The 26845-nt window shown below is 42.7% G+C and overlaps 8 protein-coding genes across 13 annotated transcripts in view; 2 read left to right on the top strand and 6 right to left on the bottom strand.

The window, feature by feature from the left end:
* LOC124326368 (speckle-type POZ protein-like) overlaps positions 1 to 26845 on the top strand; it is a 315941-nt gene that overhangs the window by 58092 nt on the left and 231004 nt on the right. The window lies entirely within an intron of this gene.
* LOC124326477 (MIT domain-containing protein 1-like) lies at positions 44 to 21981 on the top strand. 6 transcript variants are annotated; one of them, XR_006915565.1, is made up of 9 exons: positions 19715 to 19870; positions 20083 to 20236; positions 20304 to 20362; positions 20427 to 20603; positions 20663 to 20853; positions 20922 to 21333; positions 21531 to 21576; positions 21645 to 21863; positions 21921 to 21981. XR_006915565.1 is itself a non-coding variant. In XM_046785348.1 (7 exons), exons 3-7 carry the CDS (start codon positions 20089 to 20091, stop codon positions 21082 to 21084), a joined length of 738 nt encoding a protein of 245 aa, XP_046641304.1. In that variant the 5' UTR covers positions 44 to 137; positions 324 to 507; positions 20083 to 20088; the 3' UTR covers positions 21085 to 21523. The 6 variants fall into 6 exon arrangements, 4 of the variants coding, with proteins under 4 accessions (XP_046641304.1, XP_046641301.1, XP_046641305.1 ...); XM_046785348.1 differs by lacking the exons at positions 19715 to 19870; positions 21531 to 21576; positions 21645 to 21863; positions 21921 to 21981 and adding exons at positions 44 to 137; positions 324 to 507 and having other exon boundaries at positions 20922 to 21523; XR_006915564.1 differs by lacking the exons at positions 21645 to 21863; positions 21921 to 21981 and having other exon boundaries at positions 21531 to 21606.
* LOC124326390 lies at positions 2700 to 4155 on the bottom strand. The gene is made up of 2 exons (XM_046785179.1): positions 3174 to 4155; positions 2700 to 3108 (listed from the first exon to the last, which is right to left on the bottom strand). Exons 1-2 carry the CDS (start codon positions 3689 to 3691, stop codon positions 2709 to 2711), a joined length of 918 nt encoding a protein of 305 aa, XP_046641135.1. The 5' UTR covers positions 3692 to 4155; the 3' UTR covers positions 2700 to 2708.
* Positions 13582 to 17088, bottom strand: LOC124326092. Its single transcript, XM_046784710.1, has 11 exons — positions 17010 to 17088; positions 16706 to 16924; positions 16314 to 16550; positions 16089 to 16229; positions 15778 to 16017; positions 15568 to 15699; positions 15334 to 15474; positions 15045 to 15167; positions 14486 to 14644; positions 14021 to 14376; positions 13582 to 13960 (listed from the first exon to the last, which is right to left on the bottom strand). The coding sequence occupies exons 2-11, from the start codon at positions 16922 to 16924 to the stop codon at positions 13672 to 13674; spliced, it is 2037 nt and encodes a 678-aa protein (XP_046640666.1). The 5' UTR covers positions 17010 to 17088; the 3' UTR covers positions 13582 to 13671.
* LOC124326546 lies at positions 17749 to 18599 on the bottom strand. The gene is made up of 3 exons (XM_046785446.1): positions 18448 to 18599; positions 18141 to 18385; positions 17749 to 18082 (listed from the first exon to the last, which is right to left on the bottom strand). Exons 1-3 carry the CDS (start codon positions 18523 to 18525, stop codon positions 17806 to 17808), a joined length of 600 nt encoding a protein of 199 aa, XP_046641402.1. The 5' UTR covers positions 18526 to 18599; the 3' UTR covers positions 17749 to 17805.
* LOC124327740 lies at positions 21366 to 22393 on the bottom strand. Its single transcript, XM_046786737.1, has 3 exons — positions 22390 to 22393; positions 22158 to 22341; positions 21366 to 22090 (listed from the first exon to the last, which is right to left on the bottom strand). Exons 1-3 carry the CDS (start codon positions 22391 to 22393, stop codon positions 21628 to 21630), a joined length of 651 nt encoding a protein of 216 aa, XP_046642693.1. The 3' UTR covers positions 21366 to 21627.
* LOC124326259 lies at positions 22488 to 24236 on the bottom strand. The gene is made up of 3 exons (XM_046784984.1): positions 23901 to 24236; positions 23717 to 23815; positions 22488 to 23564 (listed from the first exon to the last, which is right to left on the bottom strand). The coding sequence occupies exons 1-3, from the start codon at positions 23989 to 23991 to the stop codon at positions 22588 to 22590; spliced, it is 1167 nt and encodes a 388-aa protein (XP_046640940.1). The 5' UTR covers positions 23992 to 24236; the 3' UTR covers positions 22488 to 22587.
* Positions 24246 to 26806, bottom strand: LOC124326087 (protein SMG7-like). The gene is made up of 2 exons (XM_046784703.1): positions 26668 to 26806; positions 24246 to 26446 (listed from the first exon to the last, which is right to left on the bottom strand). Exons 1-2 carry the CDS (start codon positions 26691 to 26693, stop codon positions 24352 to 24354), a joined length of 2121 nt encoding a protein of 706 aa, XP_046640659.1. The 5' UTR covers positions 26694 to 26806; the 3' UTR covers positions 24246 to 24351.

Genomic DNA, 26845 nt, shown 5'->3' with positions numbered 1-26845 from the left:
TTGTTTACAATGCAAGTTCATGTTTTTCCTGTTCTCTGTGCAGAGTTGAGTCCTGAGCCAGCCATCATCACCATGTTTCGCTTGCCATCATTCGACCAGTCATCAGCAGCAGTGTCAGCTTCATTCGATTTGATCAGGTATATTCAATTATTCATATTGTGATACTCCTACTCATTTATCCTGTTCCGTGATCAATGTGCTCCATCCATACTTGTCATCCTTTGTTGATCACAAGTGGATGTCAACCTAGCCTTCTCATTTCTAACTTTTTGTTGCTTGTCAACAACACTTTCAATTAAACGTTTATTCATTTTCCAATGTAGTTAACCAGCTGATGATCATCTCTTCTCTTCCCCTTCTTTCAATCCCTTCTGTCCTCGTGTACTCTGATGTGTGTGTCAGTGTATTCACGAGGACGACGTCCTTCCTCCTACCCCGCCTGGTGGGTTCAACTTTTCGACGGATGGAGCACCTGGAAATGCCTGGCTGAACTTCCCAGGCTGCAAGGTAGGACACAATGAATCCTCCTATCGTCCCTTTGTTTTTCAAGCTGGTGTCGTTGATTTTCGTTGCCCAACGCGAATATCCGCAGGTGATTGAGGTGATTGTCAAAAAACTGACTGTGAATTTTAAATGTTTAGTCAGTCCTGTTAGTTTCTTTTTAATTTTTGAAAAATCTGCGCAATTTGTTTAGAAGTGCGTGACAGAGTTCGTGTCGTAAGAAAAGTCAAGGTGAAAGGTGTTCCACTCCACAAATGGACTATGAACTCTTTCACATTGAAATCAGCAATTGTATTGTAAATAATCTTAAAATCCATGTATGGATTCACTTAGATTTTGAATTGTTTTAGTTGAATGGCTTCCATTAAACATTTGGTCTGAAAGTTTGGAGGTGGTCTGTTTCGTTGACTATACGACCGTTTTGTCTACTTGGCATTTGTTCTCGTCTGACAGTTTGTCTCATTTTCAAACGGGATTGAAAAATTGCACTTGCTTAACTTTAATGGGACTACCCCAACGTTGTCTCCTCGTTTTGTGATTTCACGAAACATCGTTGACTGATGAAATCACGACCCTCCTCTTTTTTTCCCGTTGGTTTCCGTTCATTTTCTCAAACTTGTCCAAATTCTACCGATAACTATGTATAGCGATTGAATTTATTTGCCATTCGAATTCGGGATAAATTGATCAGGATATGCAGCCAAGGTTCGATTGGCTAATAACAAATTGCTGGGGTTTGTTCAATGGCTTCCATTATTCTCCGGAAAGGCGCGCACTTGTGTGTCTAGTCATTTACCGCTACATTGGCCACCATGCTGTAATGCAGCCGCAAACAACAGCAGTGTGTGTGTGTGTGTGTGTGTCGGCTATTAGCCCAGTCAATTCCATCACACAACCTTGGGAATCCCGTTGTCCTCTTTTTTATTTTATTCTACGGCAATAATTTTTGAGTATTATTTCTTTCCCGAAATCCCGTTCGGTCCATCTGTCGGTCGTGTATAGAATTGTTGGTCTTGTTTTGTTTTTTTGCCATTTTCTCAAGACGATCATATGGAGGGAAATTCGAAAAATTGTCCTGCAGAGACTCGCCATCTAGCGCTGGTTTAAACTTTGCGTTCAGAATTTTAAAAATCTCGACGAAACAAAAATTCCTAGTCCAGTCCGCTATACCCAAACTCCCGTTAGGTAATAGGGTTTTTTTGGTTTCATGCTTGCGGCACGCAAATGTAGCCCCGAGCGCAATTTGGCCCATATGGACAAATCTTATACGACTGGAACGGGGGAAAAGAAACAAACAAATTTCTTCTTCTGTTTTTGATGTTGGTGATGTTGTTCTTGACGGTTTGAATGTTTCTTTAAAAAGAAAAGAACAGAGAAATGAATATAAAAAAATGTTTTCGGCCCAGGACAGACACATGTACGCTGGCCCGGATTCCCGTGAAAAAATGTAGTGCCACCCGCTGACCGAGGCGCACCGCGGTCGTCTTTTTCCGCCTTCTCTTAATAGATATACATTTTTGTGCTTTTTTGTGCAAGGCGAGAAATAATAATAATGAAACGATCATTACACATGTCCAGGAGTTGTTCTCTTCGGAAGGGACTTCTATAAGACAAATGGAAAGATCGTCAAATTATTATTTGTGTTATGGTTTTTCTTTTTGTTTTTTTAACTCTGGAATGAATTTAAATAGGTTTGAGTTAAACTAACTAGGGGGACTCTATACATCTGCAATGATGGACAATTTTGAGCACATAAAATGGATCGAGTTTATTGTTATTCTGGTTAGTGTTAGTATTTTTCATCACAGCAGTTCTCTCTCTCTTTCTCTCTGAATGTCGCTAAACTTGTCTCTACTTTTTTGCGGAATAATTAAATAAATAATGGGAGATATAAATAAAAAGATCAATAAAATATGAGCGTAAAACTTGAAAATCGGGGAATTCAATTCCTATTTGCACAAATTTAAATAGAAGCTCGTCATCGAGGTTCCCCTGTTTTTGTGTGTGTGTTTTACAATTATCTTTTGTTTGATATAAATTATACAAGTGAAGTGGAGAAGGATTGGTCGGACCCAGCCCGATTGATCCGATAATGATGAATAAATAATAGACTATCAGAACATTACAGATATAACTTGAGTCGAGTCGATCGATTAACTTTTCTTTGAAGATTAAATTATTATTATTATATTTTCCTGTTTGATTTTTTACTGGGAATTTTGCTGCTCGATTTCGAGCTGCCGTTTCTTCCGGCCCTGGCAGATGTTGAAGGGGAAAGGTGACGGCGTGCACAGTTGAATGTAAAAGGTCTTGGTGCTGATGGTGACGTAATAGGTCGACGTGCTGGTCGACGTCACCAGCGTCGTCGTGATGACGGTGATGAATTTCATTTTGTTTTTGATTTTCTTCTTTAAACCGAAAAAGCCGAACCGACTCTCCTGGACGTCGTCATCTCTCGACTCTCCTCCCACCTCCTCCTTGGACGAGTGGATCACCGATCCCGACCGGACCGAAATCCTCCGGTCCCGCGCTCCATTTTGTATCACCTCGTCGCTACTACTCCGCCCTTGGGCGACCATCGCTTCCGGCACGGAAGTCGTTTCGATGCTGACAAGATTTCGACCCCGTCAATTTTATAATGAAATGGAAATTTGAATTTGGCGGGGTCTTACCTTAAAGTTTTGCTGGGCGAAAGGGCCTCGTCGATCGAGTCCATGTCGTCGTCGAAGCTCAGGACGATGGGGTCATCGACCCACATGCCCCGGCGCAGTCGACAGGCACCAGTGACGTTGACCAGTTTGGCGCAGAGTCCTACCGTCGACGACGTGATCAGGGCCGTGATGGTCGACGTTTGCGTAACAGTCGAGAAGCTCACGAACGGCCGCTTCTTCTTCATGAAGACGTGGAGCGGAAATTTGTTGAAGAATCGCTCCTCCTGGTCCGTCCCGTTGATGACGGTCGACTCGATTCCGTCCAGTTCCAGGGATCCGCCGTCCTCGTAGTCCTTTTCTTCGTCGGGTTTACCTACCCGACGTTCCAGGCCCATCCGGCTGCTGTTGCTGCTGGGCGGAAGAGGACTGGTCGTGGTGGTGGTGGTCGTGCTGGACTTTGACGCTCTGGGTCTACCCCAGGCGCAGAGAGACGGCCCGATGCACATGGACACGATGATGAAGAAAACAGTCGATTTCATTTTATTTTAAAAAATTCAATTTGAATTCGATCAAATTTCAAATGAAATTTCGGAATTTCACTTTGGATGAGTTTGCACTGAGTAATTAACTGGGTAATAACTGGGCACTAGTCGTAACTGATGTCGTGTGGAACGGTTGGCTGGCAAGTCCGTCAAAGATTCAGGCGGCATTTCATCATAGCGTCGATTTAGCAAATTGCACTCAACTTTGATTCGAATTTGTCTTCAATAGAAACAGAATCGGCTTTCGACTGACTGCTCAACTTGACGCTGACTTAGCGAATGACCAGGCTGATTCCATCCGAGCCGGGCATTTATATACTGTACTAATAGACAAAACAACAAGGTATACATGTATATCTGTGCAGTGTCTATGCCAGCAGAGAGGGCAAAAAAAGACACACGGAGAAAGGACGTGGTATACCCAGCGAAACGGGGCGTCTCTTTTTTCGTTTCCATCCGCAACCGCTGCTGCTGGCATTCACCAAACCTTTTGTCCGATCCGTTTTCTTCTTCTTCTTTTCAACAGCTCCGGCTGGTGCTGGTGGTGGCTTATTCTTCGGGGAGGAGAGGATAGAAAAGAGGCGGAGACTATATACGTAGAACACACGAAATTTGTAATTTTTATTTTTCTTACGGATTGCGTTTAGGTCTCGACGAGTGTTGCGAAAGGTTTCCTAGAGTCCGTATTGTACAAGATAAAACACCCCACTCGTTTTAATATTTTTGATTCAGCCAGAATGACTGTCAAATGAGGAATTTTGTACGCGACAATTTCTTTGGCCTGTTTAAGCTGAAAAACAAAAATGAAGCGCGTAGATCGGCGGCAGCTGTCACCCGCGCCAGTATATATTTGAAAATCTAGCGGAACGTTTTGAGTCACTTCAAATTATTGGGTGCCGTGTCCGCTGTACAGTGTTTATCGTTTCGTACCCGACGAAATTTTGTCCGTGAAATGATTAAACACAAAGGAAAAATGACAAATGACGGAGTGAAAAATGACAAATGTGTTGACTTAGTGAATTATCTCAAATGCGATTTTTGGTTATGAATTTTGATTGTGAATTTTGATTTTCCCAACCGGTCTTGTAACTGGGAGGGACGGGGCTATATTTAGCCGTTCTATTTTGATATTTCTCATTCAACTTTTTCTGGGCGTCAAGGCGGCAAAAATAATAATTTGAATTTTTTAAATTCAGTCGTCAAACGGTCAAACATTAAATCAAATTCGTTGACTCAATACCCCCTCTCCAAACTAATCAATTTTGGCGATCCCATTTTGGTTCATCGATCGATTAATCGTTCTCAGCGGCTCTTCATCATTTTTCTCCGGGTTCCCCATCCATCCCATAGCCGATGGACCAACTTCCAAATGAATGGCTTTTTATTTTGTGTGTCAAACGCCCTATAATGTTATCCCGCTGTCGTAGAGTATTTTTAAAAAAGACAAAAATGACGTCATCTTTAATCACCCCTTTTTGGTTTGGGATAGGGAACGTTTTTTTTCTTTCGGGAATGAACCGTTAATGGCGTCACTGTCGTCGTCTTCTTCTTCCTGTCCCGCTAATAATCGGGTATTCAAATTGTTGGCTTCGCCTATAATATACATCCATCGGCGGCGTGTGGGCTGCCGCCGCCGCCATTTACGACTCAAACGGACGATGACAACGTGCTATATACCGAGTCTATGAAATGATGATTCACGCGACACGGGTTCAATCATTATTTCACATAGCGCCAACAGCTAGTCCTTACAGTCTCAGGGGCCCATCGTTTTGTTCAATTTTCAAATTTTATTTTATTTTTGTCGTGTCGACGTCTTCACTTGTTTTTGGTTTTTTAAGTGGAGGAGTGTAGGGAAATGGCCATCAAACACTTCCCTGGTCCTTAAGAAACTCACGAGACTTGACTTAATCAATTCTGGTTGAAATTTGGGTGAAATTTGAAAATTTCCAAAAGTTAATTATCATTCGAATTTTTATGCGAAATCAGGAAGACAGTCGAAAGCTTTTACCGCAATTTGTTCATTGAATGTAATCGCCCGTGTTTTGTTTTTTTTTTTCTCTGCCGGATGGAAACATTTCTGAGATGCTGAGGTACGGCGACGAGTTTGACGTTTTTTTGTTGATTTCCATTATTCAAATGATGGAAAAGAGTTTTGTGTGTTCAAACAATTGCCGTCAGTCATCTTATTTTTTGGTTATTTCTGATTTTTATTCCTCCGGCTACCGACATCCATTCGTGCATCGATCCATTATCCTTTGACGTCATCCAACCCGCTGACGTTTGGATTCACCCGGACAAAATCGAAACAAAAGGCCGTAATTCATCACAAGTTAACAGCAGCGCATCAATGCCAAGATGGAAAAGAGCTGCTGCTGCTCTTTCCACCAATTTGTTATGGTTGCGATACATACGATTATGCAAATTCATCAATAGCTGATGAATGTTACGTGTCGCATCTTTTTCCGAAATGCCAATAACAATTAAGGGATTACATTAGTTTAACGGGATAAACTACTTACAAATCGTTCAGTTTTTTAGACGTAGAAAATGAAATGGGCGAGTTCTTTTGATTCATTTTGGGTCGAGGGGGCCCTACAAGGACTGATCTTCTTTTGTTTTATGCGCAAGAGATTTGCATCTATGCAAATTTCCGTCCAAGGGACTCCACCCCGCCGCAAAATTATTTGCCGAATGTAATCGACTGAATTTTCATTTTTGTGATGAATTGGAGTCTCGAACTGAATTAGATTTGATGGCATTTCTTTTGAAATTTTGCCCCAACAAATAACTGGCCGGCCAATAACACGACAGGTGGTTGGAATTTCGCCACGCAAGTTAAAACATCGTGGCCATAAAAGAGTGCGGCTATAGGTATACGATGATTGGTTTGCGGTGGACGTTTATTATATTGCAAATTTCTAAAATGTTCTCGAACTAGATGGAAACGTCGATTGGTTGCGTCACCGTTGCTGGTGTAACAATCTTCACGTTGTTGTTGGGTAATCTGGCCCGGAGTTGATCGCGTCGTGTGAGTTTCGTTTTGTCGGCGCGGCCGAAACAATCCGCACCAGCATTTCCGCTATTTCTTTTTCACGAAAGAAAAATAATAAAAGACAATGGCATAACTTTGGAATCATTTTCATATTTTTTTTCGGTTTGAAACAGATGACGGACGTTAGCTACTAAGGCCGGGGCCAACATTTTTTTTTCTCGGGTAAAAATGTGGGGCCCGTTCGTCGTTAATAGACAGAACCAACTACTCAACGTCGTAATCGTGAGAATAAGAAAAATGGGTAAAAATTGTGCATGTTATTAGACGAGTTGTTCTTTTTTGAATTTTCTTTTTATTTTTACCGCCGGACAATCAATTCACCCAGAAGTCGGTCGCGCAACTGTCACACATCCGACTAGGACCCCCGTCCCGTTTTTTTTATTTTTCAATGCAAATAACACGGAAATGTGCGTCAATTGGTCGACGCGGGAAATTTGAAAATTCAATTGTGTTTGGATTAGTGAACAATTTCCGCCGTGTTTTTGGACAGTCGACGGTCCATTTGATGTGTCGGTGTGTTGTTCAAACCTCTGGGGTTCGTGAGTGGACCGTTTTTTTGTTACAACATGCCTCCCAGCTTCTATACGTAGTACGTGGCCGATTATTACAGCTGGAAAAAGGGAAAAAACCCCGGAGCTATGAATATTACATTTATCGACACCAAACCAAAGCCAAAGTTTATTTTTATTCTGGTTGTTGGTGTATGCATAATTGAAATCTATTTAGTCAGACCGAACCTGTTGAAATTCTTTTCGTTTTTCTCTTTTTTTTCTGTACCTGCGAGCTTCAATTTGGATTGAAATTCGGTAACATGTAATTATTACTCATTTTTCTGTGAATTTTACAAGAAAATAATTTGGGGTTTTTCAGTCGAAGCTAATTTGCCTATCGATTGTATACTAGTGTGGCGATGGCGGTGGTGTGGGTTATTTATTAAGATTTTTTCTCGATCGCTTTACTACCGGTAAATAGGTACTTGTTACGTAGTCACTGAAAATTCTTATTCGGGTGTAATCACCCGCTGTTTATTTTTTATTTTATTTTTTCGCGAGTGAAATTCCCAATGATGTCCCACTCAAAGAAAAAGAAGTTGGCACAGACACCATGTAAAGTTTAAACGAACTGAGAAAAATAGGAGGATCTTGAATTGCTGTCGGATGGGCGCGGTGCGAAAGAAAAAAGGGAATTTTTTTTAGATTGCCCAGTCACGCTAATGAACGCATTTATACGCGGGTACACGTCTAACATGTACATTCACGACGAGACAGATGCGTTCGGCGTTGGGGCTGGTGGTGTCGGGCAACGTGTGAAGCTGTGCCCGCCATGAATTACTGCCGGAATCGCCAAAAATAAAAATTCCACAGACATTCCACAGAGGGACTGTGCGACGACACTAGCTGCACTGGGCAGACTGTAGAATATTTGTCTGTTAAGAACCTACACCGGAGCTAGCCGAGCTCTTAATCGGAGTAGAGACCACAGTGCTGCTGTGAGCGGCTTCCGAAAGATTAATTGCCGCCCATCTCCCATATCAAAAGAATCGCTGGGACAAGATCGTCTACCGAATCTCCCCTCGGAGAACATTCCTACGAAATGAAACTGGCCAAATTTCTTGTTTGTTTGTTTTTTGGCGGGGAATTTAAAAAGTTTGAATTTTTAAAAACTAACAATTTTTGACTGGACCTTGTATAAAACGTTAGGCTGTGAATCGTTCTTTTGGTTATTATTGAGGAAAGAAATTGTTGATTTTTTAATGACGACTCGTTGTCTTGAAAATTAACATTTCTATTTTATTTTGGCCTGAAGATATTTCTTGGTAAATTAATTTTTGAAACCTGTGCAAAAATGATGGGTGAAATTTTTTTTAAACAAAAAGATAAAAGAGCTCGACTAATGGGTAGTACGTTTTGATGGATTGGAAAAACCCTTTTGTGTGTCCGGTGTAGTATGGTACCAGAAATAGAATTCAGTAGTCGAGATGACTAATCGATTTGAGAGGGTTGCGGGAGCGTGACTGGGACATCGTATATGTTTTAAATAGGTATGCCGGCCCCCTTTTTTTCTTCTTCTTCTTTGAGCTACACATGTCCTGGTTGTCTTTTAGGTTTGTCTGAATTTAACCCACATCTTTGTGTGCACCTTTTTTATTCTTTTTGACCGGCTTCTTGTGAACGGTAATCGGCCCCCGAGGCGTTTCCATAGAGACGACCCGCTAGAATGCAGGGCCCTTGTGTCTGTGTGTGTTGAAAGCTGAATGGTTTCCATCTCAATGCACGTCATCAACTGGAAGATACACACACACGAGGACTAGGAGCCAATTTGTTTTTCTTTCTTTTAAAAAGAAACATTTTTTACCCGCCACTTTTGAATTATTATTTTGAATTATTATTATTTTTTTAAATTCTGAAATGACATTCAAATGACTACTCGTTCAATGCGGTTAAGACTTGGAATAGTTGATGTATTTACAGTTCCCAATAGCTATATAACGAGAAATCGCACAGTCAAACTATACATTTATCCGTTGACTGAAATGACAGAAATAGATTTCCGGCGTTTCTTATTTGATCATTCTGGTACATGTTGGTACCGGGAATGTTGTGGGGAGGGGGGGGGGGGGGATGGTCAGGTCACAACATCATTACCCAGACGGTGTGGTTTGAGTGCTTGGCAATATAATATCTATAGCAATATAGACTATTTCAAGCGCTGCCAATCAGCGATCGAACCGGTTTCCCACTCAAAATGTCAATAAAAAAGCTGACGACTAGCACTCGCACCTGTTTATTGCATTTCACCACGTTTATAGAATTCAAGCAATCCGAAATCGCCATTATCCGATGTTCCAATGTTCCGAAATAGCTTTTCGACCCGAGTCACCTGTTTGAAATCAAAAGAAATGCGGCTTTGAGATAACAATCGGGATCACCGAGTCCGAATTATACATTGGCGGGAATTACGAAACGCCGCTGCCGCAAAGGGTCAAACAGTTGGCACTCCAGTACCCCTTTGGTCGCTCGTCGTCGTTACTCGTTAACTTATATAACGGCCAACTACCGACTCCTCCATCCACTTGTGTATAAAAAGGTTGTAGCCCTTCATGTGTGTTACCATACGATTTGATCACGATTCACGAAGATTTTGAGGCTTGTCGAACGTCATAATTAATCGCTCGCTCCATATACATACGTCCGTACGCTGCCAGAGTGAAGAAATTGGTTGCCGCAATGATGACATATCCAGGGGAAACAGGAATGTCTACCCAAATAGGTTTGCCTAAATATATACTAGGTTACTACGAGTTTATTCATTTGTAGATATAATTGAGCTCGTTAAAAATCATGACCGTAGTAGAGTCTAACGAATCGTGGACGGATCTTTACGGGCTGGCAACAATTCATCTCTAACCTATAAACCTTTTTTACCAAGCAAACCCAAAAAATGTTCTTTATTAGACAGTTGCCTAGTTACATTGTTAAGATGAGCTCTCCCGCAGTGCGTGAAGAATAATATAACCAGGGCATCTAGTACCAAAGTCATTGTGTCGTAGATTACACACACTCGGGTGAAATTCAATCTAACGGGGTCTATTTAATATCTTTGAGATTATTTAAATTTTTCACTGCTGCCGTTGCTGTCTGGTATTGCACGTTAACGATCGTATCTGTTCTAATGTTCATTTTTGTGTGGAAAACTTGGAATGTTTGAATGCGGAATTTTATATCATCTAGGCTGGTCTGTCGGATGATTTATTGTTATAGAGTTGGGACACATTCGCCGGAACGATGGGGGAAGAAGATACAAATTTGCAACGGTGTTGGGTTTGATGTTGTCTGGTTGGGGGAAATGATAAGAACGTGACTCTCGTTTCACGATTCGTTTCATCCGCATAATGACGTGGGTTCTATAGCAGACGAATTGTGTTGTATCTACTCTCCGGCTGTTGTTTCATCCGCTCAGCCCATCAAATCCGTTCGCTGGATCGTGAAAGAGCAAAAGAAACAAGACAAGTTATTTTATTATTGATCGCCATTGGAACTAAAACTGGAATGAACTTGAATTTTTCTACCAGTCGGAATAACTTTGAACTTCAACTGATTTACATTGGCCAACATTCGGCCGGTTTCTATTGAAACTCTTTCCGTGTTGTTGTGATAGTTGATTTGTTTATAGGGCTCTTGGGCTTGTTCTTGTTTGCACCTGTGCTGACGTAACAACCGTTTGAGAATTTAAATGAATGGACTGTAAAGATGGCTCAACTCGATAATGCCGCAGTGTGATGATCTCCGCAGAGGAGAAAACCCCGAAATTTTCCCATTTTTAAATGCATCAAATAACTCACAACACGCCGCTAATCGACATGTTGAGCGAGAAACGTGTTTTCATTTTTGTTTTACTTCAAAATGAATAGTTTGAAGAAAAATCCGGTTGGAAACAGCCGAAGTGAACTCTTTTTTCTTCTTGGAAGTCATAAAAACACGCCAGAATATATATCAGGTGATGATTAGCTTCCATCTAAGACTTGAACGAATTATGCCCCGTAATCACACGACGTGATAAGGCGTCAAGTTGGCAACGAGCCCTTGTTTGATTGCGCAACCGCATGCAGCATTCACGACCATATAGCCGGTCGTCTTAGTTTGGACGGCCAACTGACACGCACCGATCTTAATCATCGTCATCATCACCCAGTGCCAGTGGCCATCACAGCACGTACCCCCATCATTTGATTGAATTTTCTTTCTCACGATCGGAGAAAATGGCGACACGTGTGTGACATATTTAAAAATGTTGGAATTTCAGTCGCAATTGTTTTTGGGTTGGAAAAAGAATTTGCTGACGAATGCAATGGCTGCCAGATGGTTTTGCACGAACCCAGCTTTAAGACAAATACAAGAGAATATAGACGCCAGGTCTCCTAGGTTACACACAACGCTGAGAGCTAGTCTGCCCGTCGAACGGGCGGTTCCGCCCATATAATGAGCCCATCGAGTCCCCCCCGTCGGAGGTGGTCCAATACAGTCTGACACGACGTTTTCAAACTACAGCAGATGGGCTGGTTTTCAGTTGTTCTTAGCTTCGTTTTCTTCCTCCGCTTACTTAACCGTTTTTCTTATTCTTCTTCAACGAACAAGTTCAACGATTCATAAAACGTCGAATTCCATTCTCGCCAAAAATAGAAGTTCGTGAAAAATGATTTTATCTGGTCAATCATTTTTGACATGAGATTTTTTGAATCGATACATTTTGTTCAGAGTTTTGTATTTTAGTATTCAGGGAATGTCCAAATTGATTCGTTCCGCTTTTTGTATTTTGGGGAGATGATATTCTCGTGCTATTCGGGGCTAGAAGGATAAGACAAGTTGGCGGTAAATTTGAATTTCGATCCGGCTGATGAGTGCCGGACGGAGCGGAAAATTGTTCGAAGCGGAATTTTTCTCTTTTTGATTTCATCCTTTTTTGCCAAATCAGCCATCAAAACAGATGACGTAAAATTGGGGTGTACTACTACACATTTGAAATCAGTTAAAACAGAATCAGACGCAATGAAATGTGTTGGGACATTTCCGGCAGTTCCGGCCGTTGCCCCGAGGAAGGCGGTGAAATAATGTTTAACTCCCGACAACGACTCTATATAATAACCGCACGCCATAATCTACTATACGTCTCTTAATACTATACGCATTCTTTTTTGTGGGGGTTGTATAATCATCAAATGATGTAGCTCAGTCGACCGTTATTTTTATTTGATAGACAGGTGACGTCACCCATCCGCACAAAGTTGGAAATGCCAAAATAAAGAATGTCGGAACTATTTCACTCGAAAATGTGGACTAGTAGTCCAGTGGCAACTTTCTTTTCTAAGCCTAAATAACCAAAATTTCTTTCGGGAGTCGACGCCCGTTTGGGTATAAATATTTTTGCGGTCAACAAATAGTTTCGGCTGTTCGGCTTGTCAGTCTGGAGTTGAGAAGAAGAAGAACATAAAAATACCAAGGAATTACACGATTTTCCACGTAACAAAAAGAGCTTGGCAATGTGGAAACATCTGGATGACGTTGTTATATCCCGCCGACGCATATTAGTTTGATCGTTATTCCTCTTGCTGCTCAGCTCTTTTGTCTTTTCCAGCCGTTTGAACGAAGAGCGATGGATGTTTTACCCAACAGACTTTGCAACAGTCACAGCAACAGCTGCCGTGAACCTCTATAATAATCATCAAACTGTAAAAAACAAAAATGCCCATACAAAACGGGCCCGAGAAAAATAAGCCAGCTGAACTATTTTTTGGTTTTTTGGGCGGATGGAACATTTTTGACATCATCTGTTTTTTAAAAAAATCTTAAAATTTTTTAAAAATCCCGCGGGAAATCACGATCTTGGTTTTTTGGGATTTTTATTTTGTTGGTCGAATCAAATCGCCGATTGAAATATTTGGACAGAAGTTTTTGGCTACCGGGTTTGCGCCAATTTGGCCTGGGGGCTTATTTGATTTATTCACGCGCAACCTGTTTGCTTGTTTGTTTGTTGGATTTGATCTGATATGATTCAATCAAACGTGTTCCGCCCTATTTAGGGCCCTTGTCGAGAGTGGACCGAACCCGTTCATCATCATTAGCGCACGAAGAAGAAAACAACTTGTTTTGTTTAGTCTCTAAAGGTGCCCGCGCCGTGATAATAACAAGACGGGATGATTAGATTCCATCCCGAGGCGGGGCAACTTACCTACCTGAGCGTTCACTCATTCACTGTCACCCCCAGGGTATTTGAATGAAATTTTATTTCTTTTTTTTAATTTTTGATCTCTATTATTATCTTTAGAAAAAACAAACAAAGAAATTGAATTGAATAATAGTTTGTGGGCTGGAACGATTTTGGCGCGTTATTCAAATTTGATTTCTGCGCGTTTGAGGAAATTATTTCATTGGGCGCAGACGGGCAGGTTCTGCAGGCAACGGGGGACACACTGCCCGCCCGCGAAGATAATTGGCGTCGTCCCGGTGATGGCGATTTCTGTCACGAACGTTAGCGCCGTTACCGTCACGGTGGTGGTCGGCCTTCCGGCGATGAAATTGGTCGCCAAATTGAGGAAACGCCCTCTGATCTTTGGTTTTTTGCCTCCATTTGCTGGAACATCTTCCGCCATTAACAAGGAGCTGTCGATTGCTTCATTTCTATCCAGGGCGGATGGCACGGCTGTCATCAAAATCCTATTTGTACCAATTCAAAATTTGAAAAATGGCGCCAAATTTAAAAAAAATTAATTTTACTTTTGGACTTGGGACGGTTGGAATAGTTCGCCATCGATCGACAGGATAGCTGGCTCTTCTTCTTCTTCTTGGTGAAGTGCGGATCTCTTCCGGCGGAAGGAGCACCACGGAGCGGGAGTGAAAAGCCCGCCGCCCGGATTGTTCGATGTGTAGCAGTAGGCGTTTTGGACGGTCGTCGTGGCCGTGAAGACGGTCGACGTGTACACGGTCGACGTTCCAGTTTGCAACAAATTCTGTTTGGTGTAGACCAACGTGCTGCTGCCAACGACGTGGGTTTTCTCTAGTAGGTTGTTGTTGTTGTTTGCCCAGTTGCCCCGAAACGGGACCCGGGCTTCGGCTTGACCAGCCCCCGCAATCTGGCCGACATGCAGAGAAACCATAATAATGTTTTAATAGGTTCATTTACATTCACCCTCCCCCCTGTGTTTGGCGACTAACTCAAATTTGAGTTTATTAACAACTCACCGACGACTCGACGTCAGGCACCGTGGGTAACAACAACATCGGCCCGGGTCTCTTTTGTTTGATCGGGTGACGGTTGTCGACCGCCAGGGCAATCACTAGTGGCTTAACCAGCACCTGCTGCTGCTGCTCCTGCTGCTCAGCTCCTCCATTCTCAGCCGACTTTTTTAAAAGTTAGGAAAAGAACATCAACTTTTTTGAGGCAGAAAAACAGGACTGTCATAATTAGAATGGGCTTATTTTGTCAGAAAACAAAACGGTTGTGTACATACTCTACTCTTCTGATGGGACCAACGACAGGCTGCCGACTTATTACGACTGGAACGGAATATATCGTCGGCAGTTTTCCATATCGCCCGTGTTTTGTTATTTTATTTTAATGGCTCAAATGGCGGGAATTTTAAATAGGTATCGGTCTAGTGTCTAATAATGGGCAAAATGTCTAGCGTCGAGCTCGACAAATTCAACTAATCGGTTCAAGGATGTTGGCTGGCGTTAATTTGTTTAACTGGCCGGCCGTCAACCCCCAAAATTCTATCGGAACTATTTCATTCATACGTACTTGAACTGGTAGTAGCTGATCAACTTTGAATGGCTCTAACAGTCTCGGATCCTCAGCATCAACGGCTAACAAGAAATTGGCAATTAGCGGCCGGGACTGAAGCCAAACGCCAGACGGTGGCTGCTGGAAATTAACAGAAAAGGCCAGGCCGTCTTAATAAAAAATCCCAGTGAATATCAAAAGAAATTCAACCAATTTTGTTTATTTCCAGAAATTCTTTTATTCAGAAGCAGATCATTGACAGAGGGATTCCGTTACTGTACAAATCTCAGAATAGGGTGAAACTCACGGCGATGGGTCGACGTTGGATCAAAGGGCGGACGCTATGAGGTCCCATCACGGCGGGCGATGCGCGGTAGGCCAGCCAGGAGACTGGACGTTGGTAATAGCCGGCTGAATCGTCGTCCACCTGAGCGGCGATTTCCTGTGGCTATATTTATTTATACATTCGTCCAATTATCAGATTCAAGCTATTTTTATATTTCCCGCCCAATGAATTTATGACGTAATAATTTAATGTTACCCTCCAAGGCTTGGTGGCGCGGACAGGGGTGGCGTACGAATCATCGACAAACCAAGGTCTCAGATAACTGGCCGGTTTAGTTGCTTTTACCGGTGGCTGGACCAACGGAATGGCCATCACCGCTTGGCTCTGCTGATATTTTTAATTGTTCCAACAGCGGTTTCAACTGACTGGGCAAAATGAACAAATTTTGTGTGTTGTGTTTTTTACCGGTGGTGATGGTTGAACCGCTCCGCTAATTGGCGATGTGAAATCTTGTTGGGCTGGTGCGTAGTAGTAGTCGTCGTCTCCTTCCGGTGTTCCAGCCGCTCCATCGGCATCTGCTGCTACTATGACTGGACGGAGATAAGACAATGGCTTCGACCTGACGGGAATCTTTTGCTCAGACGGGCCATTGCCGCTCGACGTCGGACGTAAATTGAAAGGCAAAGTGACCGCAACATTCTTCGTCTTTTGACAGGTGACGGATGTCGTTCAAATAAAATAAAAGAAGATCGTAAAAACATTTTTGAAACATTTACCGGGAAATAGTAAGGTCTAGTCTGGATAGCAGGTTGGACGTCTTCTACGGCCGGTTGGTCATCGTTGCTTTCGTCTACCACAAAAACCGGCCTCAAATAAGACGCCGGTTTAGTCCGGAACGGAAGTGTGACGGCCACACCCTTTTATTTAATTTTTGGCGGCAAATTCAAATAATTAAATTGGCAATTTTTAATAATTGGCGGTTGTTAAAATTGTTAATTTACCGGTGCCGATGAAAGATCTTCTTCCTGCGGAAGGTTAGCGTACCAAGGCTTAGTCTGGCGGACAGGCTGGACCGGCTGGACCGGCTCGTCTTGGCTAATGGGGTCGACCATGACGCCGACGGGCCTCAGGTAAGACGTGGGTTTGCCGTTTGGCGTTTGCGGGCGTTGCATAACGAAAGGCAAAGTCACCGGGACTTGAAACATGGGCTTCTGCTGCTTCACTGGTGCTGCCGAGCTCTGCCCAGGAATGCCAGCCGGCCCATGACGTCACACACAAAGAAAAAATAAAACGGGCAACTTTATTAGTAGGGCCGTAAATTAGACGTCAAAAAATGTACCTCAGCTTTTCTCTCGCAAGGGTTTAGGCAATTGTTTAGTTGCATATGTACTACCTGGGCAGGTTCGGTGGATGTCGGAATCTCTTCCGCTGGCTGTTGTGGTGCCGCTTCTGCTGTCGGACGGTTCACCGGGAAAGTCTCTGTGGCAATCGGGTGAACGAACCCGGCGTTATTCGACTGCTGCTGCTGGCCCGTGGTGATTCCCGACTGGATCATGACGACCGAGAGTGAGACGAGCATGAAGCGCCGAATTCCCAACATCATCCAGCACATCTGTGAAGGTTAAAGTAGTCGACAAAATATTACAAGACATGGATACATAACTGGGCAATAATTTGCGAGCTGGGAATGTGTATACTTTAAGCGGGATCTTTTTTATTGTTATTAATCTACAAACGAGAGAGTCAAGTCTGTTGCTGGCTGTCGGCGCACTGTTGAAATTGGGGAGGTTGACGGTGATTTATATACTGGGCCGGCTGATTTGATTTCAAGGTCTGTTTCAAACATTTTTTAAAATATTCAAAAGACTTTCGCTCGTATTTGAACTTGGCGCGCAAATATTGATCGCCATGAACCGACATTTTTTCGGCCTTCTTGGGCAATGGGAATTATCCCGCGAAACGATTTTGTTTGAATTGATGTCATCCTCGTGGTACCTCTTTGGTAGTTAAATAAGAAGAAAAAAAAGACCTTGACAAATTTTCTTAATTTACATTTTTTAAATATTTGAATAAGAGAAAACGAGAAATGGGCTAAATGATGTGCGACTCGGGTTCTGGATGATCGAAACGGATGTTGACCCACTGTGTGAATCATTGCCGCCCAGTCTATTGCATTCTCATATTCTCACAGTTAAAATTTTAGACTTTTTGTGATGATGTAACTAGTTTCATTTCTTTTTTCTGTCATTATCTTTGGCTCGTTCCCAATACGTTTGACAGCCGATTATTAGCAGATGCTTTATGTCTAATACGCAAACATAAGGGCGTGGGATTTCTCATCCTAAATTCACGTAGGCGGACTCGGTCGGACATCCGGTTAGAGTCTCGGCCATCCAACGAGGTTTATGTCTTCTACAGCCTCATTCAAGTAAAGTCTCTGATTGGCCGGTGTTTGTATTGTTCAATGCCATCCATAAATTATTATATGAACAATTAACAATGGGGTAATGTGGTCAAACAATTTGGGATGCAGCCGACGATGGAAATGCGGATCGATTCCGGGCTGGTCGCGTTGACGACAGTCGCAGCTGTCAGGGTAACTGTTGTTGTCGTGGCGAAAAACCATTGGCCATTTCTCGCCCGGCTCTGCCGTTTTGGAAACAATTGCTCGTCTGGTGACCTCATCGAAGCTGTCACAACTGCGGCACCTGGGCGGCTGCTGGGCGGAGGCAACAGACTCGACCCGGCCGGCATTTCCGTTGGCAACAATCTGCAACAATTTCAGAGATTTACATGTGACTATTCCGTTTGGAATGATCTGTTTGTACCTGGCGACTTGCGAGGGCTGGAAAGGTTGGCCGTCGATGTAGACCATCTGCTCCTGGTCCGTCCGTTTGCGACGGGCCGCGCAAGTGGTTGCATCGCCGTCCAGACAGTAGACGACGATGGTCCGGGTGTAGGTGGTCGGAACGAGTTGAGTCGCCGTAATGGTCGATGTCGCAATCAACGGCGACAGGTAGAACGGCCCGAAAGGCCTGAACGGAATCCACAATCTCCCCAACGATTTGCTGGACTGGGAATCAAACAAATCAATTGAAATTCATTCTAATAATTACAGAAAGAAATTTTTAATACTTGTAAATTGAGCTGCAAGGCAGGTGAAGAAACGATTAAAAGTGTTATTAAACTTAATACAATTACGGGTCGAATCATTCTCCTATCAACCAAATCACTTCCAAACTATGACACGGTCGGCTGTTGAATGATCCAATATCCACCGACCAACTCTGAATTTAAAAAATGAAATCAAAGAGTCCACTTTTGAATATTATTAGTTGATGTTTGTTCAATAATGGTCAAATATTGGAACAACTGAACAAGACATTTAAATTCGGTCCGTTCCCAATATGGAGAGCCGACAGGTGATGAACATAAAATCGGCGTGGGATTTGGGCAGTCAAATACAACACATATTTTCCCAAGGAAAGATATGGCAATGTTGATGATTCAATTAACCTCGTTTACTAACAACAACAACAACAGTAAAGAAGAAAACCTGTGCCAATTTCCCCTTGTCACCGTTGTTATACTTGTGTTGGCCGTCTGTCCGTCGCGATCCTAAGAAATGTATAATTACCCGACTATTAGCTGGGCCGTTTTTCCCAGCTAGAGACCCAGTCGTGAAAATAATTCATTTCCCGGTACAGAATACTATTACGTCACGACCGTTTTTCAACCGAACCATCGGCACTCGGCGTCTGAAATACATGTGTTTATATATGAATATATAATTATTATATAAGTTAATGTTGGCTAGTACTACTATATACTTGTGCCCAGTCTGTTTTCACGCACTTCATATTGTTACTGGGTGACCTCTGGCAGCACCTGGCAATCACCGAGTGAGAAAAAAGAAACGAATTTAGTTTTAAGATTCTAATCTTATTTTTATTTTGGTGGTGGCTCAACCTCATCTACATTTACCTTGTTCGGACACATGATTACACTCCGCCCTTGTTGCTATAGAGAGCGTGAATGCGAGAAAAGAAATCATCAGCAACTGCTGGTCATGGCCTGAACTCAACATTAGTTATTAGTTTGAATGGCAAATTTATGGACATGCCTGCTTACTCAGCGTTTAATTTTCTACCTCGGTCTGGAAATGAATAAAGATGATAGATATACGACTGTTTGTCTTTTCCTCTAGTCCCATCATAAAAGTCTAAAAGCCCAGCAGATATCTTGATTGCGTAAAAACGTGGTGAGCGAGAAGAACGATTTTTCTTTAGTTGGCAATAATTTACGAACTCTTTTTTTTTTTGTGTAGTTATTTGCACCTGTTTCTTTTCTTCTTTTTATCTGTAGAATCTCTGCCTAATGCCTACTATCCGTACTATCCACTCCTATCAATTATACGGTGCGTGAGTTAAGTGGATATCACGACAACCAGATGGCTCTGTTGACACACTGACAGAATTGTCCATTGTCCAACAACATTGCTAGTTAGTGGCTGTGTGGTTAAAACATATGATTCAACTGATTTACTGTTGATGAAAAAGTAAGTGGCTTTAGTTGTTGAAGATTTCGTGATCTCTGTCGTAGACTAGAAAAGATTTTGTGTCGTTAAACAAGAAAAAAGTTTATTAACTGTTGTTGTACACGAGGCCGCAGGTTTTTTTTATTTCTGGTTGTTTTTATAGTCGTGTTTTGGGTTGTTGTTTTTCGTGTTGCTCTGAAAGTTTTATCACTGAAAGTTGATTTGTTTTCCAGAACTTTATGATGGCTGGAGACCCGGTGGCAGAGAAAGCTGCTGCATCTGTTCTCAAGCGGGCTGTGGAGCTAGATACAGCAAAGAGATTCACTGAATCTCTAGTGTGCTACCAAGAAGGTTTGCAACTACTGATGGAAGCCCTCAAAGCGAAAGGTATCATTCCAGCATCCACAATCGTAAAAATTTAACTGTGCATTTCATCTGTTATTTATCGTCGTAGGGCAAGAGGATGGCAGGAGAGCTGAATTGAGGAAGAGAGTAGTAGACTATATGGACAGGGTATATAATGAAGACTTCCTCAGAACATGTTTAAATAGGTTTAAACTGGTTAATGTTCTTCTAGGCAGAATTTCTGAAGAAGCATGTCGAAAATGAGAAAGAGGCTGGCAAATACCACGAGAAAATTGAAATCACTGCCAACTCTGTTGGCTACAGCTATCAAAAAGTCCTTGGGAGGTTCCTCGATGAACATGTAACCAGAGTGGAGATTGAAGACCCCTACATTCGTAGCATTCACCAGGTGAAATTCTTTTTTACATACTGTTGGGTTCTAAACTAATCTGCTTGAATATTTTGCAGGTGTATAACTTATTGAGGCTAAGCGAGCTCTTGGTGAGTAACTGCCGCAATCTGAAAAGCATCTTTCTACTGACGGGGAGAGAGCCCGGCAATCAACAAGAAATGTTGGACGAGCTGAAGCAAAGTCTAGCCAAACACAAAGTAGTGCTCACGGTTGAATATTCAACCACTCTACACGATCGAGAAATTCGGTAGTAAAAAAATTACTTTTATATTCAGTCCTTAAAACAACCTTCATTCTCGTTTTATTCTCCCTCAGCTTAGACAATGGCTGGGTTATCAAGATCGGTCGAGGGTTGGACTATTTCCGACCTCCCGAAGGCAAATTCTCTCTGGGCTACTGTGACTTTGATTTGAGACAATGTCACGCCACGACCATTGACATTTTTCACAGTAGCACCGTTCGATCGATTCCCAAATAATAAGTGATACATTTTCAAATACCTCATAATCAAGATTAAGGGTTCATTGAACCTCCAACATTCTTTTGTGATCGTAAAAAGATTATTATGATGCTGAAAGTGATACCTTAAAGTCAGATGCAAAAAGACTTTGACCTTTCGTCCGTCTTTTATAATGCCCTTTAGCTCCAGGAATATTTCCTTTGTTTTAATCGAAAAGTACAATGACTTGTCAATCGTCGTTCGCGCAGCAGGAGAACTAAACATCCGGTATCCTTTATCAATAATTCATACATTTTTTGTTGTTGTACTTCAATTTTGTGTATTTGGCGTCTCTCAAAACTGAAGCACAAGAAATCTAAATCATTTGACCAAATTCAGTGCCAATATGTTTGTTCTCATTTGAGAGAAATTGATTCGGAATGTTTGATTTAAATAAAGTATTTTTTATTATTGCTGATTTTTAGTTCCCCAAATGCTGTGTGTGTCCACCCCTCCCCCTTTATACCACAAGTAACTCGGAAATATTTTTTAAAGACAACATTTAATGTTAATGTACTAATTTTAGATTTGCTCTTCAGTCTCTTCTGTAGACTGAAGGTCTGCCGAGTCATCTTGGCATTCGTCATCCTCGGCGCCAGCTGGACGTACCTGTGGAGCTGTTGGTAAACCGATCGGTCGGAAAAACCTTTGCGTCGCTAGGATGGAAGATTCGTGTTGCTGTCCGTAAAGTGCTGAAGCTGGTATGATGAAATAACCACCTGGCGGAAGTCTGAATTGACGCAAACTGGGCAGAGCAGGTAACCGAACGATAGTTGGGTAGGAAGGACTGGGTAATCTATTGGTCGTTACGACAGGGACCCTGTTGACTGGATGATGGAAGAGTTGCTGCATCACGCGAACGTAGTTGTACGGTCCTACACTCCCGTGTTGGTTAAATGGAACCGGAAGGTAAACATTTGGACGTTGGGGCTCAGCAAAAGAAACGGCAACGCAAACGAGTAAAATCGCTATTTTGATCATTTTCCTGGAACAATTAAAACGACATGAAATTAAATTAGGAAACATGGAAACTGTTAAGTGCAACAACTCACCAGTCGACGAGGGGTTTGGTTACCGACAAGAAACGATCTGACGACCCCAAATGGAAGCAAATGTCTTTTATATAGTATTGGATGTGACCGTCAACATTTATGACACCGTGATGGAGTCGTAAAAGATCAGTCAATGACCAGCATAGGGTAAGAGACTTGCGTGTCGGCTTACATTTACGACTTTCTTAATAGTTCAATAAAACGATTCAAATTTCAGGGTCAAAATTCTCACTCATCTCTTCCCAATAAAAATAAAACCAAAGATAAGTTTTTCTGAACATTTGTATTGGTCGTCACTATACGAGGCTAGAAAATAAAGGATTACAAAAATGGAGAAAAACAAATGTATTGAAAAAGGTCGTATGGAGAATGGATGCTTTTTATCTTTTACTGTTCAATTATTTGGTTTCATGCTGTAAGGTGATGATCTTTAGGAAAGGTGATTGTGACGTGATGATTTCAGAGGCAAGTCTGTTTCGTCGTGTGCGCCATTGTGATCGCCATTGGCGGGTCTCTTTGGCACGGCGGTGGCACCCAACGCTCCGCCGATAGCTGCGATCAGACTGTGCATGGCTTCCATTCTCTCCTGATGATGCTGATTGAGCAAATGAACTAAATCGCGACGAAAGTCGAGCGTCTCCCTTTGCATCTTCAAACGCTCGCGACGATCTTCGCGAAAATGAGCACGTTCCTGAGCCCTCATCTCCAACAGGAGGCGAAGAACGGGATCCCGTACTCCGGCAGTGTGAGGATCGGAAGATACGTCGATTTCCTGATCCGACGTGGCGAAGACTAGATTTTTGTTGTCGGAGAAGGTGGGTGATTGCGGAATTTCATCTTCGACGTAAGTATCGTAACACAATTCAGCCTCCATGAGAATCGGTCCTTGTTCACTGCTATTTGGTGATTCTTCTTCTTCCTGCTGTTCCTCGTCATTTGTGTAATATTCTACTAGTTCTCCGTTGGTCATCTCCATTGATGCTCGGGTCTCGTCGTCTTCAGTTTGGCCGGGATTACTCAGGTCGAAACTGGATGAGCTATCCATTGATAGCATGGATTCAGTGTGGTATTTTCCTGCGAGCAGCTCGTGTAGATCGTCGAAGAATTCCATGGTGATCGACCCCAAGGGCAGTCCTTTGCTGCGTAAGTTTTGGACATGCATTCGATAAGTTCTCTCCATATTTCGCCACTTTTGACTGACTTTCTCCCAAGCGTGATCTTTGTTTCGGAAATTGAATCCTTCAGACATGAGCTGGGAAGCTATTTCAACCCAGACCTCCTTCCTTCTCATCTTTTTGTTGGTGAACAGCTCACCATCGTGTTGGTAGTTTTTGAGGATCTCAATCAGTCTGGCAGTGGCTAGACGGTCTGTTGTTTTGTCTGAAGAACGGTGTCCACTCCAAACATCTGGAACAACACAAAGTAAGGTTTAACTTGATATGATTATTTTGTATATAAATTCATGAAGAGATTGTATACTCTGTAGAATAATTTTCACTGGTAACTATTTTAATGGAAGAACTATGTTTAATTGCAGATGTTGACATTTCACTAATTACCTTCCCCAGAATGCTTGTTTGAATGGTGTCTTTTCCTGGAACGAACAGGCATTCCCAGACGATTGACTGTTTGAACATCCAGCATTATCATTTTCTGATCTTAGAATTTAGAAAAAAGTCAAATTAACTTGAGTTTAACTTGATGCAAGTAAAGAAATCATAATATTAAAAGAAATTCACATACTAGGTGCCTTGTAGACTAGTTGATCACCACGACGACCAACAAATTCAAGTTTCTGGAAGCCTTCACGACTTAAATTCGGTTGATCCACCATCCTGCAAATTCTGAAATCAATTGTTCGTAATTGTGAAGGTGACTTTACTTCTCAATGACGTGTTATCAACAATGGACCAAAACCAGTTTAACGAGAATTCAACCCCGGACCGGAGTCAGACTTTCGGTTCCTGACGTGTGGTGTGTGGTCAACTGCCAACCGTCTGCTAGACCAGACTACAGCAGCGTCGTGGCCTGGCAAGGTGTAACCTTACGTCGATCAATAAACTACCAACGGACAACAAACTTTGGTAATAATTTTTTATTATTATTTTATCAAGTGTGATCACAGTGTCAATAAGCAAAAAAAAAATTTGGCCAAAACAAAAGAGTTATTTAATTTCCTAGGAAATTAGTATCATTATTTTTTAGAAGGTGAAGTACCGCCACGCATTGCTGCTTTCTGCTGCTCCAACAATCGTTCGAGAGGACTAGGACCGGGACCACTCCACAGAGAAGTCGTGCCTAATGGCTGCTGCATGGGGCGCTGCTCGTTGGGGTTTACCAAGTTAGTGACTGGGAAACTAGGCAGTTGACCAGGATGCCACGGTGCGGTCGAATTGAATAGACTGTAGGGTGGCACTATAGAGGACGGTGGCGGAGGTAGATTGCCAGCCATAGCCCAGGCTGCTGGAGGCGGAGGGAAACCCAAACCAGGGGGTGGAACTGTTGGCGGAGGAATAGACAAATCCGGTAAGGCACTGGCTGCTCCAAAACTCGAATACATCCCTCCATAATTGTTATTTAATTGCTCTCGTTCTTTTTGCTCAGCTTTGAGGCGCTCCAAACGAGGAGGCAACGATGGTCTGGGGTAATTGATGCTACTGCTGTTGCTGATTGACTGTTTAACAGGTGGGAGAGGAGGAGCCAGCACGTGCTGGAATGTCACTTGCTTGTTGTGAGACTCGTCTTGTGACTGCGACGGAATTGGATCATCTTCGACTTTTTGCTTCAGAATGGCCGTTAGTGCCACGTTGCGCTGCGGTGGTCGAGCCAAGATTTTGATTTCCTTTACAGGTTCGATCGATAAATTTTCAATCAGTTTGTCAACAGGCGACTCATCCGGTCTCAGGCTGGAGAAAAGCCATTCGGGTTTATCTTCGCCACTCTGCACCGTCAACGCCAAACACCCAAATTGTTGTTCAGTCAACCATTTTCCTCGTTGGATGATTCTCGACGCTCTTATTCGATGCTCATCTCCTTGAGTCACTTGCGTTGAAGGCCATCTAGAAGAGGGGCGGAGTGGAGCGAACTCGAGCAATTCTAAATCTTCCGGAAGAGGTCTTCCATCGTCGTCTACGGTGAAGGAACCGTTGGATGCAAAACAAATTTGGAGCTGATTAAGTAATTTCGCTGTCGACGACCAGAGCTGGCCGCGTTTGATTTTCGTGAGCACTTGTGGCTGAGAGTGGAACCAATCGAGGACAAGTTTGATCACACACAAGTACCTGGAGTTGGGAAGCTGTTGGTTGGGCAGTGAACAACAGGCTGTTAAGCAAGCATTGAAAACAGATGAAGCGACATCGATAGCCAACTGAAGTGATCTCTTTTGGGCGTCGGTGGCAGAGGCTGCACTACACTCGCCCACCGAATAGAGAGTGATGGTCAGCATGCGGATCAATTGTGCTGGAGTCAGGGCTTCCGTGGCCACTAGCGATGGCCAAGTCAATGTCAAAAGATTTACCGTTTGCTCCGCTTGATCCAGATCGACACCTAGTCCAATTTGTCCCTGCAGCTTGAGAAAAGCGAGAAGAAACTCTTCGGCGCTCAGTCGACCTCCGCGAGTTTTCTGGTAATTTGATACTTGAACAGATTGCTTCTTCAGGAGTTTATCGAGATTGATTCTAGCAGGTGGAAACGGATGTTTGAGGGCCAAGCTGCGGACGTAGTAAAACAGCGTGGACAGCATATCCCCCCGTGCTGATACAAGCAGTGCCAATTGGTTGTAAGGATGTCCACTTGAAGGTTCAACATTGATGGCCTGATTGTAGTATCCTTCGGCTTCAGTCAAAAGATTTCTGTATCTAGCCAAATCTCCCAAATGGATCAAGCAGTGCTGGCAGATGTAAAGGACCGACTCATTCTTGGGCTGGAGAGCATAGGAGGGGCCATTGAAGATTCCTAATTGGGCATTTCTCTTGCAGATGGCTGAGCTTGAGTCGCACTGGGCACAAATTTCTTGCAGCAGAAACATGTAGAATCCAGCTGCTCCTTCCAAAAACAGTTTGAGGATGGGATTGCTACTTTTCTTCCCTTGTTTTGGTTGCAGCCCCGAGATGGGAACTTTAAAACACACATTCCACAAATCTTGCTCAACTTTCTTGTCAAGTGCATAGTCCAAATTTGACAAAATAATGTCTTTGTACAGGTTGCGTAAAACATAGAGGAAGCTGCAGTGAGAGTCATTTGTCACATCAATGACATCTGGCATAGTTGATCTGGTGTCTCCCGCTTCCCTGAGAAAAAGTAAACAACACAAACATGGTAAGTAAAACCAAAAAACATTTAATGTGACATGATAAAGTTTATCATTCAAAAACAATGTCAAGTATAGTATAGGAACATTTTTAGTTAGTTATTTGCTTTTCCAATGTAACAAGGGCGAGTACTCCCACCCACTGTAACAGTTTCCAAAACCTTGCTTAAATACTCCCACGTGTTTATACGGCAATCTTACCTCCATAATTCTTCAGCCGTTCTCATTTTTAAGAAGTGGTATTGTAGGGATTGTATAATTCCCGAAATTACAATCGGGAGCAGTACTCTCTTTCACTTGCACACTCATTAAAAAAAATCTGTAATTCATTCATTCATTCAACAAATTCGTCTGCTTCTGTCTAGCCATCTAGTAGCCA

This window comes from Daphnia pulicaria, chromosome 2 (assembly GCF_021234035.1).
Source record: "Daphnia pulicaria isolate SC F1-1A chromosome 2, SC_F0-13Bv2, whole genome shotgun sequence".
In the NCBI taxonomy this organism is placed as follows: domain Eukaryota; kingdom Metazoa; phylum Arthropoda; class Branchiopoda; order Diplostraca; family Daphniidae; genus Daphnia; species Daphnia pulicaria.
The sequence above is the reverse complement of the archived record's forward strand: the minus strand, read 5'-3'. Positions and strand labels throughout refer to the sequence as shown.